This window comes from Babylonia areolata, chromosome 1, assembly GCF_041734735.1.
Source record: "Babylonia areolata isolate BAREFJ2019XMU chromosome 1, ASM4173473v1, whole genome shotgun sequence".
Lineage (NCBI taxonomy): Eukaryota > Metazoa > Mollusca > Gastropoda > Neogastropoda > Buccinidae > Babylonia > Babylonia areolata.
Genome location: NC_134876.1, coordinates 12,337,599 through 12,355,098, shown reverse-complemented (window position 1 = coordinate 12,355,098; position 17,500 = coordinate 12,337,599). Strand labels below are relative to the sequence as shown.

Sequence of the window (17,500 nt, the reverse complement as noted above, 5' to 3'; positions counted from 1 at the left end):
TGAAGTATACAACACATTCACACACATACACACACACACATACACGCGCGCGCGCGCACGCACACACACACACACACACACATACACACACTCACACACAACAACAACAAACAAACAAAACCAAACACACCATACGCGGGAATACACATGCACACGCACATACACGCACTCACACACGCGCGCTCGCACAAACACACACACACACATACTAATAAACACATAACGTACACAGACACAACAGACAAACATACACTGCAGTCACACTTACACAAACACAACACACACACACACACACACACATACTAACACACGCACATACAAACACACACATTTAACCCCACCCCCAGCCCCCTCGCACACACACACACACACACACACACACACAGGGGTATCAATCCAACATTTTTACCAAGCAACAACGCTGTACCATCAGAGCTATTATGGACCAAGTAACTGGCAAAAATGACACCAGCGTTTGCCACCCTGCATAAGGCACGTTTAAACCTTCTGTAATCAAAACACCTTTGAAGGACACACAACACGTGTAGGTGGACCATAACTCTTCCCTTCCCTTTTGTCGCCTGCCGGATGAATGGAACTCGAGCTGTCTGAAGACCAGTTTTTAACCCCCCCCCCCCCCTCCCCCCCGCCCTGTACCGCCCCTCCACTCCCTACCCGCCCCCCCCCCCCACCCCCCACTTCCCGTCAGCGTGAAAACATCTGAATCGCAGTCTTCTCGCTTTGCGGGTCGGGTTGTCCCACTATCTCCCCTACGGTGTGAAAACATTCAACTCGCAGTCATTGTATGTGGGTCAGCCTCTTTTTTTCCCCCCTCGCTTTCTGAGCGGCTTCCGCTCACACCTCCCCACTCTCTCTTTAGAATCTGAAACTGTGCATTGTTTTACTGACACATATTTACATATTTTTATGTTCATTATGTACTGCGTAATGTTGCCACTAATGAGTATTCTCGCCATGTTTTAATTTTCCCCCTTTCGTCTTGAGTTTTCTTTTTCCTTTTTTTTTTTTTGTTGTGTACCCTCCCATGGGGCGTTTTCTGGAGCCCTGACGAGCCTTGACCTTGGCCGTGATGGTTAAACCATCTCAGTCTTCTTCTCTCTTAGAACAACGGCAGATGTGTAAGTCGGCCAAAGTGCTAATATATTCACTGTTGGAAAATAAAGATTCATTCATTCATTCATTCTCTTCCCCTGATAGGATGTATTATGATCAAACGTCTGCCATCTTGGCTCTCTCTCTCTCTCTGTCTGTGTGTGTGTGTGTGTGTGTGTGTGTGTCTGTGTGTGTGTGTGTGTGTGTGTGTCTGTGTGTGTGTGTCTGTGTGTGTGTGTGTGTAGTCTCCATGTATGTAGCCTACAGGCATGTGTGTGCTGCCATACATCTACGTGCTTTCCTTGTGATTTGTGACCCCCTGCATCTGGGTCACGGTGAGGTAACGCACACACACATACATTATACAACACACACACACACACACACACACACACACACACACACACATATATATATATAATATGTATAACTCACACACATACATACATATATATAATATATACAACACACACATATATAATATATACAACACGTACACACATATCTATATAATATACAACACACACACACATATATGATATATACAATTCACACACACACAGAGAAATATAATATATACAACTCTGTCTCACACACACAGAGAAATATAATATATACAACACACACACACACACACACACACACACACACACACACACACATATATATATATATATAATACATACAACACACACACACACAGAAATATAATATATACAACTCACACACACACACACACACACACACACACAGAGAAATATAATATATACAACTCTCACACAGAGAAATATAATATATACAACACACACACACACACACACACACACACACACACACACACACATATATATATATATATAATACATACAACACACACACACACAGAGAAATATAATATATACAACACACACACACACACACACACACACACACAGAAATATAACATATACAACTCTCTCTCTCACACACACACACACACACAGAAATATAATATATACAACACACACACACACACACACACACACACACACACACACCACAGACACACACACACACACATATATATATATATATATATATATACATATGTATATATATATATATATATATATATATATATATATATACATATGAAACACAACACACACACATGCACGCACACCCCCCCGCCAACAACAGTTCCCTGGCTGATTCATCATAACAAGCAAGCTCTCGATGACACTCCCCCCGAAGAGAGTGTGCAGGCAGACTTAGTGCTGCCACGCCACACGTCCGTGGTCTGTCGTGTATCCAGGCCTGTTGCACGAGCACTCACCAGTCAAGGTGAAGAACGACAGGAAGACGCCCATGCTCCGGTTGGCCAGGATGATGTCATCCCTGTCGTGGGTCTTGGCCGTTTTACGGCCGGCGATGAGGCCAGCGATGAGGATGAGGAGGTAGAAGATGATGACCGACACCAGCCCCGCTATGTTGATCGCCATGGTGGGCCCTCAGTAAGTGTCCCCCCCCTTTGCCCGTGTGGTCCTGATGCAGCAGAGGGCTGTGGCTGGCTGGAAGCGTCTGGCTCGCCCTCGTAAGGTTCGATGCTGTTGACAGAAATCTCACCTGGCACCGGCTTTGTTTCTGTCACTGAAAATAAATATAAACGATCTTTTGGGCTGCGTGGAATAACGAAATAAACCAGCAAATAAAAACAACAACAACAACAACAACAAAGGAACGAGGAAATAAAGGAACAAAGGAGCTAACGAAGAAAGGGGCACAGCAATATGTAATGTTCTTTCCTGGAATGAGCTCTCATCGAACAAAAAGGGCAGTTTGCTTTCTTGCTCATGCCAGGGTTATATTGTACATAATGACATTCCAGTCCTTAATCTCAGAAAAAAACAACAGCAACAACAACAACAAAAAAGAAAAAAACCAAAACAAAACTAAACACCAACAAAAAACAAAACAAACAACAACAACAGCAGCAACAAACAAACAACCAACAAACAAAAAACCAACAAAAAACCAAACTCCAAACATACTTTTATGTTCACAGTTGAACATAAATGCCAACTGAAAAAAAAAATTGAAAAAAAGCTAAGACACTGTTGATACTGCATTTGACTGAAAACTTGCGTGCAAGTCTTGGTCAAAGTATATGTATAAAAACTGTTAGAAAACTGTCTACATTACCACCCTCTCAGTCATCTGCAAATAGCAAAATAAGAACTTGGATCATATCAGGTGACAATTAAACATCGCCACTGTCAAATTCAGTTTTATCCTCAGTCAAATCATTTATAAACAACGAAAATAAAACTGGTGAGCATATTTCTCCCTGCTTCAAGCCTCATGGGCACAGAAAACCATCTGTTAAATCACCAGCGATGCGTATCCTTCTTTAAACAACAGAATACGCTGATTTAGAAGCGGGCTTTAAGTATCTTACCATGCAACCCACTTTGACATAAAACGGCCTTCAGCTTTCCTCTGTACGCAGTATCGAAAGCTTTGCAAAAATCTACAAACAGTACATATAACTTTCTGTCTCGTACGTTGCTTCTGAGCCTGAAAAACAACAACAAACAAAACAAAACAAACAAACAAAAAAAAAAACCCACCAGAAGAAAAGAACTAAAGTTCTGATCTACTGCACAGTAACGTTCCCTGATTCCTGCTTGCTCTTTACCAACAATGCCCTTTGCATAAGTCCACTAACACAAAACTGCACAATTTACTGAAAAAAAAGAAAAAAAAAAGAAGAAGTTAAAATGCGATATCTCTCGAAAATTGTTATGTAAAATCAAGTCTACCCTTTTGGGAAAAGGTGGATGACTCACACCAGGATGCAGACCGTGATAAAAAAAAAGGAGGAGAAGAAGAAGAAGATAGTTTCACATTTTGACCCGAGAAAGCAAATGTTTGTTCAATGCTGTGTTTGTAAAAAATTTCCACAGAGAGAGAGAGAGAGAGAGAGAGAGAGAGAGTACTTAACACAATGTAAACAGCATAACATTTACCCACTGCATTTCACGGACGGCAACTGATACGGGAATTAAACAAAAAGGGAGAAAAAAAAAGCTGAACAACTAAAAAAACAAACAAACAAACAAAAAACTGTCACCTGAACGGAGCCTGCCGCACAACCAGCCTTCTCTCTCTGCCCTGGAGAGAACAGCAGCACTGAATACAGCACAGTGAATGAACCTTGTCACACCAACACTACTCCACACATGACAGCGATACCACTGCTGACGCTTCAACGGGACGAAGGCTAAACCTCCCAAACCAGGCACTGACTCAGGCTCATGTTCACTTGCTGTGACAACGAGATTGTGGATTTCCACCCAGCATTGTGCACAGATATGCACTGTGCACAAAGGACTATGGATTACTACCAAGCGTTGTGCACAGATATGCACTGTGTACAAAGGACTATGGATTACTACCAAGCGTTGTGCACAGATATGCACTGTGTACAAAGGACTATGGATTACTACCAAGCGTTGTGCACAGATATACACTGTGTACAAAGGACTATGGATTACTACAAAGCGTTGTGCACAGATATACACTGTGTACAAAGGACTATGGATTACTACAAAGCATTGTGCACAGATATACACTGTGTACAAAGGACTATGGATTACTACAAAGCATTGTGCACAGATATACACTGTGTACAAAGGACTATGGATTACTACAAAGCGTTGTGCACAGATATACACTGTGTACAAAGGACTATGGATTACTACAAAGCATTGTGCACAGATATACACTGTGTACAAAGGACTATGGATTACTACAAAGCATTGTGCACAGATATACATTATGTACAGAGGACTATGCCCAAAGGCACAGTGTGTACAACGGAACAAGTGCATGTCCTGTAGACAGTACTATGCCCAAGTGCACACAATGTTCGAAAATTTATGCCCAAGAACGCATAACGTACAAAGGATTATGCACAAGTGCGCTCCGTATACAAAGGGTTGTGCACACAGTAAACAATAAAGCACGTATAAGTGCGCACAGTCTAACCCTGACCCTAACCCTAGCACACGCACGCGCGACAGCACACACATACATGGACACGCGCGCGCACACACACACACACACACACACACACACACACACACACACGTGTGCGTGTGAGCAAATGCAAAACAGATTTAGTGGGGGGAGAACGTTTTGGGACGGGTGCTTTTAGTGAGATCTGAGGGTGACCGAAACAGCGAGGGGAAGGGGTGAGAGGGCGCGCCCCAGGACGCCCCCCGGGAGACGTTTCAGGATCCCGATTCGGTCCCCCAATGGACGTTCAGTTTCAGGAAACGTCCTCTTGGTGAGAAGGGCGGGGGGTAGGGGGGTGGGAGCTTATGGATGGGGGGGGGGGGGGGGGGGGGGGCGATTTCGGACATTACACCGGCAAACAATGCAGAAAAAAAAAGCAGGCACCACAGCGGTCTTGTCCGTTCATTGAAATCAGGCCTTGGCATTAGGCTGAGTCCTACTAGTCTTGACTGGGCGGGTGACAGAACGGTTTAGCTGGATCACGTAACTCGAGTCACTCCAATCTGCTCTGACATTTCACAGTGTGACAAATTGTCAGACCATTTCAGACCCCCCCCAAGAGTTTCCGCCTATTTTAAGCCACTGACTTACACAGGATTTAAAGCACTAAATAGTTCACACACACACACACACACACACACACACACACACACACACACAGGGGAGTGAGTGAGAGAGAGAGAGAGAGAGAGAGAGAGAGAGAGAGAGAGAGACAGAGACAGAGAGATAGACAGACAGACGGACAGACAGACAAGAAAGTGAAAATGTATTTTTCGCATCCATATCATCACACGACAGTACCATTCCATTGCAACTTTTGCACCGTCGTCGTTGTCTTTTTTATTTTATTTTTTATAGATATATTTTAAAAGTATCATTCAATTTGTACAGCACAGCAGACCCATACAAAAACAAACGTTGGCATGAACAATTATTGGAACCATATATTAATTTCAAAACCCTCAGCATCCTTCACCAAATGGACGGGCTGTAATGCCATGACACATGGTGTTTCTGACAGGCAGTAACAAGAACTAAACACTCCTCCCCACGTCTCGTGTCATCCCCCGTAACAGAAAGTGGTCAGTTGTTTATGTTGAAAAAATACCTTGGAGTCAATATAAAACCACCAAATGATTTTATCTATGGCGAATCGGGTCGTTTTCCTTTGACCATTAACTCTGCTGTTTGCTGTGTTCGATACTGGTTGAAACTGGCACAAATGGAAGAATACAGATTACCATTCAAGGCATATAAAATGCTGTTAAATCTGGCCAACAGGGGAAAAACAAACTGGGCGTCAAAAGTTCGAGATTTATTGAATACAAATGGCTTTTATTACTCATGGGATAATCAAGGAGTAGGCTGTGCATATTCTTTTTTAAGGGAGTTTAAGCAAAGACTGGTTGATAATAGGTGGCAGAATTGGGACTCTCACATGCACAACAGCAACAGATTCATACATTATAGGAAATTTAAGACGTCATGTGAAGTTGAATTATACTTATCAATGGACTTGAATAGATTTGTAAGGTATTTATCGACAAGATTCAGGTTTGGTTTATCCAATTTATTTGTACATCAATCAAGATATAAAGAAATCGACAAATGTGAAATGCAGTGTCCCCTGTGTAAATCTGCTTTGGAAAATGAAGTCCATTTTGTTCTGCGTTGCCCTGCCCTTAATGATTTGAGACACAGTCTTATTCCGTTGAAATATTTCAATGACCCCAGTGATTTTAGACTAACGTTGTTACTGGCCTCGAAGAAACAAAATATAAGAAATTTAGCTTCATATCTTTATAAAGCATTTAATCGAAGAGAGATTGTATTGTCATAACACTATATTTTCAGTTGACAGTTTTTGATTATAATAGGCCTGTGAAGTATATATTTGAATATTCATACATTCATTTCTTAATTAGCTAGACATGTGGCTCAGTAGATACTGATGTGTCTTATTTGTTGTTGTTTGTTTGTTTGTTTTTATGTGGGATATTGTGTCATCTATAGTGTGCTTTTCAAAACGTGACTCATCTTCACACCCCTTCAAATGGGGTTTTGGCCTTACTGAATAAAACTCTGTTCTGTTCTGTTCGTATCACCCCCCACTCACTGTGATCAACTGCAGTTGGACAGGAAGCCCCTCCCTAACCCTCCCTCTCAGCGTCAGTGTGTGTATGCATGTGTGTGCACGGATGTGGGTGTGTGTGGAGGGCCGCGGGGTGTTTTCTTCATTATGTATACAGTTCTGCATGAAAACCTTTTCCTTTCATTTATGTGTGTGCTATTTGTAATAGATGTAGATTAGCGATTAGCAAGGACAGATTGGAAGAATAGGCAATGCCTAAAATCTTAATCCTTGAATAAAAACGTTTTGAGTTCTGAGTTCTCTCCCCATTTCCCTCCATCTCTTCCCCTAACACCTCCACATCAGCTCCCGGGCTGGTACAAATGAGCGATGTTTGCAGCGAAAAGTTTGCCTGTTAGCGTTAACCAGTGCAAGGAAGTCGCGTAGAGTTGAGTTTAACTCTCTCCATACGAACGGCGAAAGAGACGACGTTAACAGCGTTTCACCCCAATTACCATCATCAAAATATTGCAAGGGGAAGGCTCTTATACTGAAGAGATGAATGTTGACAAAGAATACCACAATTCTGACAACGGAAGCTAAAGGTTGGGTCATTCAGACACCCACTGGACATCCGAGGGGTCTGTGTAGAGGAGAAGAGAGGACTGGCCGTACTGAGTGAGTTAACGACCTATCGGCAATAAGCCCTTAAGGTCAAGTTCTTCGTGGCTGTGGTCTTATCCATGGGGGTGTGATGTGGTCAAGGCGTTGGTCCTGGGAAGTCGCGTAGAGTTCGGAACGTTCTTATTGCCGAGCAAACTTAGCCCTGCAACCTAGTCCTGACCTCGACTGACCATCTCCCCACCCTCACCATCACCACGATTACAACCCCTCTGACTTGGACGATGACCCCTCAGCTGTTCGGTTTTCCCCCTCACTCCTTAATTAAAATTCGCTGGACTTCGACTGGGCCTGAGCAATTTAGTTATTCAGTGTTGGAAGAGACGGTGGATCCTGCTCCCGTGTACACCTCCGAAAACGGAGTATGGCTGCCTATATGGCGAGGTAGAAACGGTCATGCGCATAAACGCCCACTTGTACACGTCGTCGAGCGAACGTGGGAGTCACAGCCGACGAACGAAGAAAAAAAAGTAGCTCCCATGTGCAGCTGCGTGCAGCACACGCTTCTAAAAAAAAAAAAAAAAAAAAAGCAACGTATAACTGAGAACGTACAGCAGGGGCTGGGGGTGGGGTGGGGGTGAAGCGGGGGAGGAGATGGTGAGGAGGGTTGGGTGGGATGTAGGACTGATTTTTTTTCTGCATGACTATACACATAACAAGCATATGCGGAACACACGCTGGAAATATTATACTCCGACCTACTTCACGTTCCTCCCAAACCCTTCTTCTCCCTGTTAGAAGTCGACATCTAGCATTGTGCTATGTGTTTCTCTCTGTCGCACAAAAACACATAACACACACACACACACACACACACACACGAACACACACACACACACACACACACACACGAACACACACACAAACACACACACGAACACACACACACACACACACACACACACTGACAAACACACGAACACATGGGAATGAAAACATGTACCGCATGGTAACAAGCCGCCGTGGCTTTAGCCACAGACGATCGTCAAGTCAGAATAGAGATCGTAGGTCATGAAGCATATCATTGTGTGTGTGTGTGTGTGTGTGTGTGTGTGTGTGTGTGTGTGTGTGTGTGTGTGTGTTTTCGGCCAACTTTTACCCACAATTGTGTGTGTGTGTGTGTGTGTGTGTGTGTGTGTGTGTTTTCGGCCAACTTTTATCCACAATTTTTTTCTTCTGACCCGTCATCTGTGCAAGTTTTGGTGGCGTTCTCCAGACAGCCACACCCACAGGGAGCCATCAATGGTAGATCGCCAAGAGGTCGTATACCAGAGAAGACCCGGCCTGCACTGATGCTGAGTCACTTCCGTGGTGTTCAGTAGTGCCTGTTCTAGTCCAACAGGCCACCACATACTATGCTCCCAACTGACAACAAATAATCTCTTCGTCGCCAGTTAGTGTCCTTCCTTCCCTCCACCCCGCCCTCCTGAAGTGAACATCGCCACCACGCGTCTCCAACGACAGCCGCCCTTTACCCACCAGACGCTGTTACCGCCGAGATTCCGAACCCGGAACCCTCAGATTGAAAGTCTAACGCTTTAACCACTCGGCTACTGCGTCCGTAATAGATGGGGACAAATAAACAAATAAGGGATTGCGTAGAAATAAGTAGAGTAAAATAAAAGATACGCAGAAGGTAAATGACCGGTAGAAAAAAAGAAGAAAAACAACAATAATAAAAGAAAGGAAAAAAGAAACGACATACAATATCAACACACACACGCCCCAACACATAGCCCACAAACACCTACCATATTAACGTGTCACCGGTCCGCCCATTCACCACACACACACACACTGACACACACACACACACAAGCTGATGCTGCCAATGGGCCTGTCAGTCAATGCGAGCCAGCTTCCGTCCACGTTGGAGAGAAAAGGTCGAAGACAGCCATTATCTCAGCTCCAGTCTGTCTGTCTGTCCGTCTGTCCTTTGACGCTTCAAACTGTGCTGCAGTCATTTGTTTTGTCTGCCAAACCACTTCCCGTCATCATCCTGCACATCTCTCTGTCCCCCTGTGTGTGTGTGTGTGTGTGCAGTAGTAGTAGTAGTAACAGTAGTAGCAGAGGAAGCAGTAGTAGCAGCAGCACTGAGTAGTAGTACGATCTTTAATTTAACGTATTTCCACTTAAAATGATGTTGGTGTGTGTGTGTGTGTGTGTGTGTGTGTGTGTGTGTGTGTGTGTGTGTGTGTACTTGCGTGTGTGTGTACATGCAAGCGCTTGCATCATGCTTGACTGATGAGTGTGTGCATGAAACCAAACCAAAAACCCAGGCTCCCAAACAATGAAACAACAACAACAACAAGAAAGGCAAGGCCTTGAAAACTCACTTGTGATACACTTTAAAAAAAATCCAAGCTTTTTATGTATTGAGTATAATGCATTTACTGTTATATTTATATTTTTTGTATTATCTAAATTTGGCACTTTGATCTGATATTCGACCCAACCAAAGATCTATCATTATTATCATTTTTTGTTCAAACAGGAACTTCTTTTGCTAAGCGTGGAAGTTTTATTTATTGCAAACGTTTTGGTGTAGGCAGTAAAACAAGGGAAATTACTCTGCTGGGGAACTTAGTTTGCTTTAAACTGATCTTTCTCATCTTAAACGTTACATTTTGAAATTATACACAATACATAAAAAGCTTGCATTTAAAAAAAAAAGTGCATCACAAGTGAGTCTTGAAGGCCTTGCCTCTCTTGTTTCAAAATGTAATGTTTAAGATGAGAAAGATCAGTTTAAAGCAAATTAACTCCACTAGCATTACATAGTAATTTCCCTTTTTTTCTATCTGCACCAAAACGTTTGCAAAATAAATAAAGCTTCCATGCTTAGCAAAAGAAGTTCCTGTTTGAGCCAAAAATGATAATAATGACTGCTCTAGCTGTTGGGTCAGAATATCAGATCAAAGTGCCAAGTTTAGAGACTATAAAAAATCTAAATATAACAGTAAATGCAGTTTGCATATAATTAGGCTTCATTCTTTACTTTTTTGTGCCCATCCCAGAGGCGCAATATTGTTTTAAACAAGATGACTGGAAAGAACTGAATTTTTCCTATTTTTATGTCAAATTTGGTGTCAACTGACAAAGTAGCTGCAGAGAAAATGTCAATGTTAAAGTTTACCACGGACACACAGACACACAGAGACACACACACACACACACACAGACAACTGAACACCGGGTTAAAACATAGACTCACTTTGTTTACACAAGTGAGTCAACAACAAAAATATTAGAAAATCAGACGAGTGAAGGGGAGTATACAAAACACACAAAAAATCCCCGACTCACCTGAATTAAATGGGCTGGTCGCGAACACAGTCCCAATACGTAAGCTTACAAAGCCATATGTTTACGGCTATAGTTCGTACACATGACCTTGCGTTCAGTCGCAAATCTCGAAAAGAACAGAAACAGTCCTACCTCGTCACCCGAGCGCGAAGGCTGAAGTTTTTCACAGCATAATTTGATGGTTTTTCCTGATGTTAGAATTCGGCGCTGAAGGCTTTATGTGATGACTAGGAGGCAGAGTCCGTCCTTGGCTGGTATTGTAACCTTTTTTTTTTCTCACACCTCTCCCTCTGACGGCGACGGCAGCCGATTTACACACGGGAGGTAAACGGAACACTGATCTGGTAACACACACGCCTGTGTTTTCAGTGCCTATTGCAGCAACATTTTCCTCTGTGTGCTTCTCTCTGTCTCTGTCTCTTTCCGTGTCTCTGCAGATACATGAAAATTGAAAAGAGAAAGAAGAAGAAGAAGAAGAAGACGGAGGAGGAGGAGGAGGAGGAGGAGGAGGGGGATGGCGGGAAGTGGGTGTGGGTGGTGAGGGGGTTGCAGTAACGCTGTGTTCTCCTCATGCCTGGCAAATATTATGGAGATGTTTGCTACAGCTGTCTTGACACCTCAGTCAGTCAGCAGAACGACACATGGATTGTCAGTGTGGGGTGTGAGGCATCCATGAGGTATATGGGGTTTGGGGGAGGTGGTGGTGGTGGTTATCCCAGTGTGAATGGCGAATGAATGTAAGTGTTCAACAACTGATGCTTTTGCATTTAGTTGAAACGCATGTGTGTGTGTGTGTGTGTGTGTGTGTGTGTGTGTGTGTGTGTGTGTGTGTGTGTGTTGTGTTTCACCCATGTTAAGCGTTTGCGCATGGGCCTTTTTGTCTAGAAAAAAAAGAAAAGAAAAGTTCTCGACTGCTGCTGACTGTGCATGCTGACTGTACTCTCCCCTGATTTTTGGTGGTATTCAAAATTATGCCATTTCATTCATTCCATGTTGTTTTACTTCCTTCGTTTCGTTCTATTGAAAAACATCTTTATTTCTTTATTCATTCATTCTTTTTTTTCATTGTAGACGCGTTGGCACAAATGATTCCCTTACCGAAATTCTTCCACCACTCTCTCTCTCTCTCTCTCTCACACACACACACACACACACACACCAAAAAACAAAACAACAACACTAACGCACACACAGACACACACACACACATATCAAAAAACAAAACAACACTGAACAACACTAACACACACACACACACACACACACACACACACACACACACACACACACACACACACACACACACACACAGTGTGTGTGTGATGATGGCCCACTAAGACTGTAACCGAAGATCGTAGACCACATCCAGAGAGATTTGCAAAGGTGGGCATACAATTCTGTTAAACCCTGAGATACTCTCGTGGTGAAGGCTTTTCTGTTGTGCCGAATATCGTAATTCGGTTGAGACGATGAATCGAAATCCCATATGTGTCGCATGCAGTTCGCGCACGTAAAAGTACCTACGGCAACAAAAGAGTTGTCCCTTGCCAAATTTTGACTAAAATTCAATTTGATATGAAAACTGTCGAATACACCTGCAGGCTGAATGACAGAAAAAAGAGTCAGTAGGGACGCGCTTTCCCTGAAGGGAGCAGTCCGAATTTCATATACTGACAGTGAGGTCTGTTGTGAAAAAATGTAATATATAAAAATACAATGAAACAAAACGTTTTTCTTTTTTTCAGATATCGACCAAACCAGGAAAAAAAATAAAACAAAAGAAAAATAAACAAAAAACTACAAAAACAAAGCACAACAACAAGAAACAAACAAAACAACAACAAAAAACAAAAGCAAACAAAAATATGATAACAACAAAACACAAGGAAACAAAACAAAACAACAAACAAAACAAAAACGTTCTTTTCGTGCAGGGCTCAAGGAAGTGAGGGCGAGACTTTCGCGTAAACAAAAGGTTTCCTGATACAGCAGAACTTTTTTTCTTTTCTTTTTTCTTCCCCCCCCCCCCCCCCCCCCCCCCCCCAGAAAAGTCTGGGCACGTGAAGCAACTTCACGTGTAATCTACAACAAAAACGATTTCCACGTGTGTCAGTGACACTCAGCGTACCTCCGGCTACACGTGTAGGTGTTGTCGGGTGGTTATCCTATCACGTCCAATTAAACTCACTGTGTCCACGAGCGCGTTAGAATCTGGACATCTCGCTCGCTCTATCTATCTATCAATCAATCCATCCATCGTATGTGTTTGTGTGTGTGTGTGTGTGTGTGTGTGTGTGTGTGTGTGTGTGTAATGCGATCACTCCAGAATAACGGCCTATCAGTGACTCCTCAGTAAACAGTGCAGTGATTCTAATAACAGGTTTATCCGTAATGTGTTTTATCCAGACGGACAGCAATCCCTGTGACAACACTATCAACCAGCATCACTCAGCCTACGAACTGTTGTGAAGGAACAACAGAAGGCACTGAGGGAGAGAAGAACAGTGAACATGACAACTTTTCCGAGCATTTAGAAACCGCAGCAAGGAAATATACGACGAAACAATGAAGCGATAAATTATTTAAGTGCACACACACACACACACACACACACACACACACACACAGAATCCATACTTCTTTTTTTTTTTCTCTCAAGGGAGGCAAATGCTCAATTCCGTATTCAAGTTTGTGTTATTTAAGAAATTGTTTCCCTTTGTACTTTCGCCTGGGGAAGTGAATGAGAGTTGGAGGACAAAAAAATCAGCGTTGAATTTGGCGCCGACTACTTTACTTTTGAGGAAAACTGATGCAATTGGGAAGCGACACGCTTTTTTTGTTTTTTTGTTGAGACCAAAACGTCTCGAACTCTTTGACCAACACCTGCACACATGTTCTGTATCATTGTTGATGTAACTGGCAGTGGTGGTGGTGTATGGTGGTGTGGTATGTATGTGCATATGTGCCTGCCTGCCTGCCTGCTCGCGTGTGAGTGAGTGAGTGTGTGTGTGTGTTCAACTCACGTCGTGTTCAAACTCATTTCGCTCACTGCCTTGTGTAAAGCACGTTTCTGTCATTACATAGTGTTCAAACACACCTCGCCTATCACCTTGTGTCAAGGAAAGGGGCCGCTCCCAGCATGCTAATCAACCAGCGGCGAAAACGACGACAATGATGATGACAATGTCATCGTGGATTCAGAAACCAACAAGAAAAAAAAAATCACCCCCCAAAACAACAACAACAACAACAAAACAACAACAACCGACAACAACAACAAAACAACAACAACAACAACAAAACACATTATGAATATTCATGGTATAAAAGAAAATCCAAAAACAACACTTAAAAGTTGTTCAGAGTGATGATAATGACGATGTAGGTGAGATGTTGATGACGATGATGATATTAATGACGACGAAGATGACGATGAAGATGATGATGATGATCATCATCAAATTCGTATATTAATGTAAGTAAAGCGTTTCCTTTGGATATCAATATTTTTACCTTTCCAAACCGTGCATGCATTTTTCAGCCTTCTACGTGAATCTCATTTATCCACAAAAAAGAACTGCATCTAGACTGAGTTATTTTGGACCACTGCAGCCTTCAAAGATCTGTTCATATGCAGCACGTGTGGGCGAACGCACGTCTTTCCTCTGATGAAAAAAAGTGGGGTGGGGGGGGGGGGTGGGGGGGGGGGGGGTGGGGGAGAGAAGCGAAAGATCATTGAATCGCCGCATTCATGTCCTTAACGAAACGTAACACATTGATCCAGAATGATCATTATTGTTGCTTCAATCAAACTGCACAGAGAGAAGCATCCGGTTTCACCGGAACACAATGCTTGTAAGATGAAGTTTTCCAAACAATTCATTCTCTCTTATCTTTCTTTTCTTTCCCACCCCTCCTTTCTTTGTTCTCCGCGTCTGTTGAAGAGGATAAGAATGTGTGTGTGTGTGTGTGTGTGTGTGTGTGTGTGTGTGTGTGTGTGTGTGTGTGTGTGTGTGTGTGTGTGTGTCCGTTTACGTGTGTGTGTTTTTATTTGCCAGAGAAACAGAGAGAGAGAGAGAGAGAGAGAGAGAGAGAGAGAAGACAAGACAAGACAAATTCTTTGTTTCGAGGATAATAGATAAGCAGCACTGGTGTGCTTTTTTTTACATCCAGTCCCCACCCTGAATAGGGTCTACACTACACAGTATTTAATAAAATGAAAGCATGATGTTAGTAGAGATACACAACAGAGGAAAAAAATATGCATAAATCAAAACAAAACAACAACCACACACACACACACACACACACACGCGCGCACGCGCGCGCGCACACGAACACACATACACACACACATGACATACAGGCACTAGCATGGTGTTAGTAAAATGCACAGGTAAAAAAAAAAAAAATCAAAGAAACAAACACACACAACAAACACAGCATTACACATCAGAGGGTGTGGAAGGTTCTGTGAACCATACACATTTGGCAAACAGTATCAATAAATGAACGATTTACATTACACATTATGGCATAAGGTGGGAAAGGCAATGTTTTTTGAAGGTGGTTAGGCAATGGTGTTGTTTAATTGTTTCTGGGAGTGGGTTCCATAGGGTGGCGCCTGTGTAAACCAGACTGGATTTGAACAAGTCAATTCTTGGAATTGGGATATGGACTTTGGGGGGATTCCTTGATGAATTTACAGAAAATTTGTCTATCAATGTTGGTGGTGCATTACCTGTCATAATCTTTTGCATCATGATTCCTTTATTGTACTTTAATCTACGGATTAGTGGGAGAATATTCGCTTGTTTATAGTCTGAGTCTAAAAGGGTAGTCTTTTTAAGGAGTACCAGCTTGAGCCCCCGTTTATGAAGATTCTGTAATGGCTTCATGGTATTCGCACTTGCGGAGTCCCATAGTGTTGATGCATAATTTATTGTAGACTGAATATGCGCTTGAAAAAATAATTTCCGTGAATGAAGGTCAAGGAAATGCTTGATTTTGGATAGTTGATGGGTTTTCTGGGCTGTCTTTTTGCAAAAGAAATTTATGTGAGGATTCCAAGTGAGATTGTTGTCAATTATGATCCCCAGAACTTTATGATCACTGACCTGTTCAATAGGTTCGCCTTTAATTTGGATGGAAGGAAGATTATGTATAGTGTTTTGCCTCTTTTGTCTGGTTGTGATTAACATGTATTTTGTTTTTTGAGGGTGAAGAGACATGTGGTTTAGTTCGGTCCATCTAACGAGGTCATCAGTACTTTCTTGTAAGTCTTTTGCAAGAGCGACAATGTCAGTATGAGAAGTGTGGATTGTTGTATCATCCGCAAACAGTTCACAGACGGATTTCATATGGAGCGGTAGGTCGTTTATATATATTGAGAACAGTAAAGGGCCTAGAATAGACCCCTGAGGAATGCCATAATCAAGTGTTGTTGGTGCTGAGATTGATGTACTCATTGTCACGCATTGTTGTCTGTTTGAGACACACACACACACACACACACACACACACACACACACACACACACACACACAGAATGTTATCTTTTGGGAGAATAAGGTCAACGATATAAGAGAGAAATGAAAAGGAAATTACACTTCAAATACTCTCTCTCTGTCCCTCTGTGTGTGTGTGTGTGTGTGTGTGTGTGTGTGTGTGTGTGTGTGTGTGTGTGTGTGTGTGTACATGCGCGCGTGCAACCTCTGATAACGCCAACAACAACAGGGCTTGACATTAACTTTTTGTCCCACTTGCCCAGTCGGCAAGTCACTGGAAAAAATTCACTTGCCCGGACAGAATTTTCACCTGCCCAACTTACAGAAACTTACATGCATCACCAAATGATCACATGCGTGCGCGCGCGCACACACACACACACACACACACACACACAAAGTAGTCAAACCCTTTTCTTTAACTGATGTTTGTTTTGTTGGGTTTCGCCAAAGATAACTGTTGTTCTGAACATCCAAAACAAGTTTTATCTCAGTCTCACTTGACAGAAACTGCCTTTGGCATGTTTTTGCAGTTGACTGTCAGCCACAGAAATGAGTTTTTTTTAAACCTCCACTGCAGACAGCAACATGCAGAGTTAAAAAGAAAAGCCAGCATTTGTACTGTGAGACAATCAATGTCAGGATTTGACAGATCCAAGTACGAATCTGTTAGATGGGGTCAACAGTTACTGTTTCTCACTTGCCGAGAGGGGGGGGAGGGGGGGGGGGGGGGGGGGCGGCGGCAACTCTTTTGAAAATTCAC

General features: G+C 42.7%; 1 protein-coding gene across 5 annotated transcripts in view; it reads right to left on the bottom strand.

The window, feature by feature from the left end:
* LOC143279656 (high-affinity choline transporter 1-like) overlaps positions 1–17,500 on the bottom strand; it is a 109,183-nt gene that overhangs the window by 20,622 nt on the left and 71,061 nt on the right. The window contains exons 1-2 of one of the 5 annotated variants that reach the window (XM_076583694.1): positions 11,231–11,614; positions 2,429–2,742 (exon numbers count right to left, since the gene is read on the bottom strand). In XM_076583694.1, coding sequence (XP_076439809.1) covers positions 2,429–2,594 — 166 coding nt within the window. In that variant the 5' untranslated portion in view covers positions 2,595–2,742; positions 11,231–11,614. Of the gene's footprint in view, positions 1–2,428; positions 2,743–4,225; positions 4,328–11,230; positions 11,615–17,500 lie in introns of those variants that run through there. The other 4 variants (XM_076583728.1, XM_076583703.1, XM_076583721.1 and 1 more) reach the window with 4 other exon arrangements.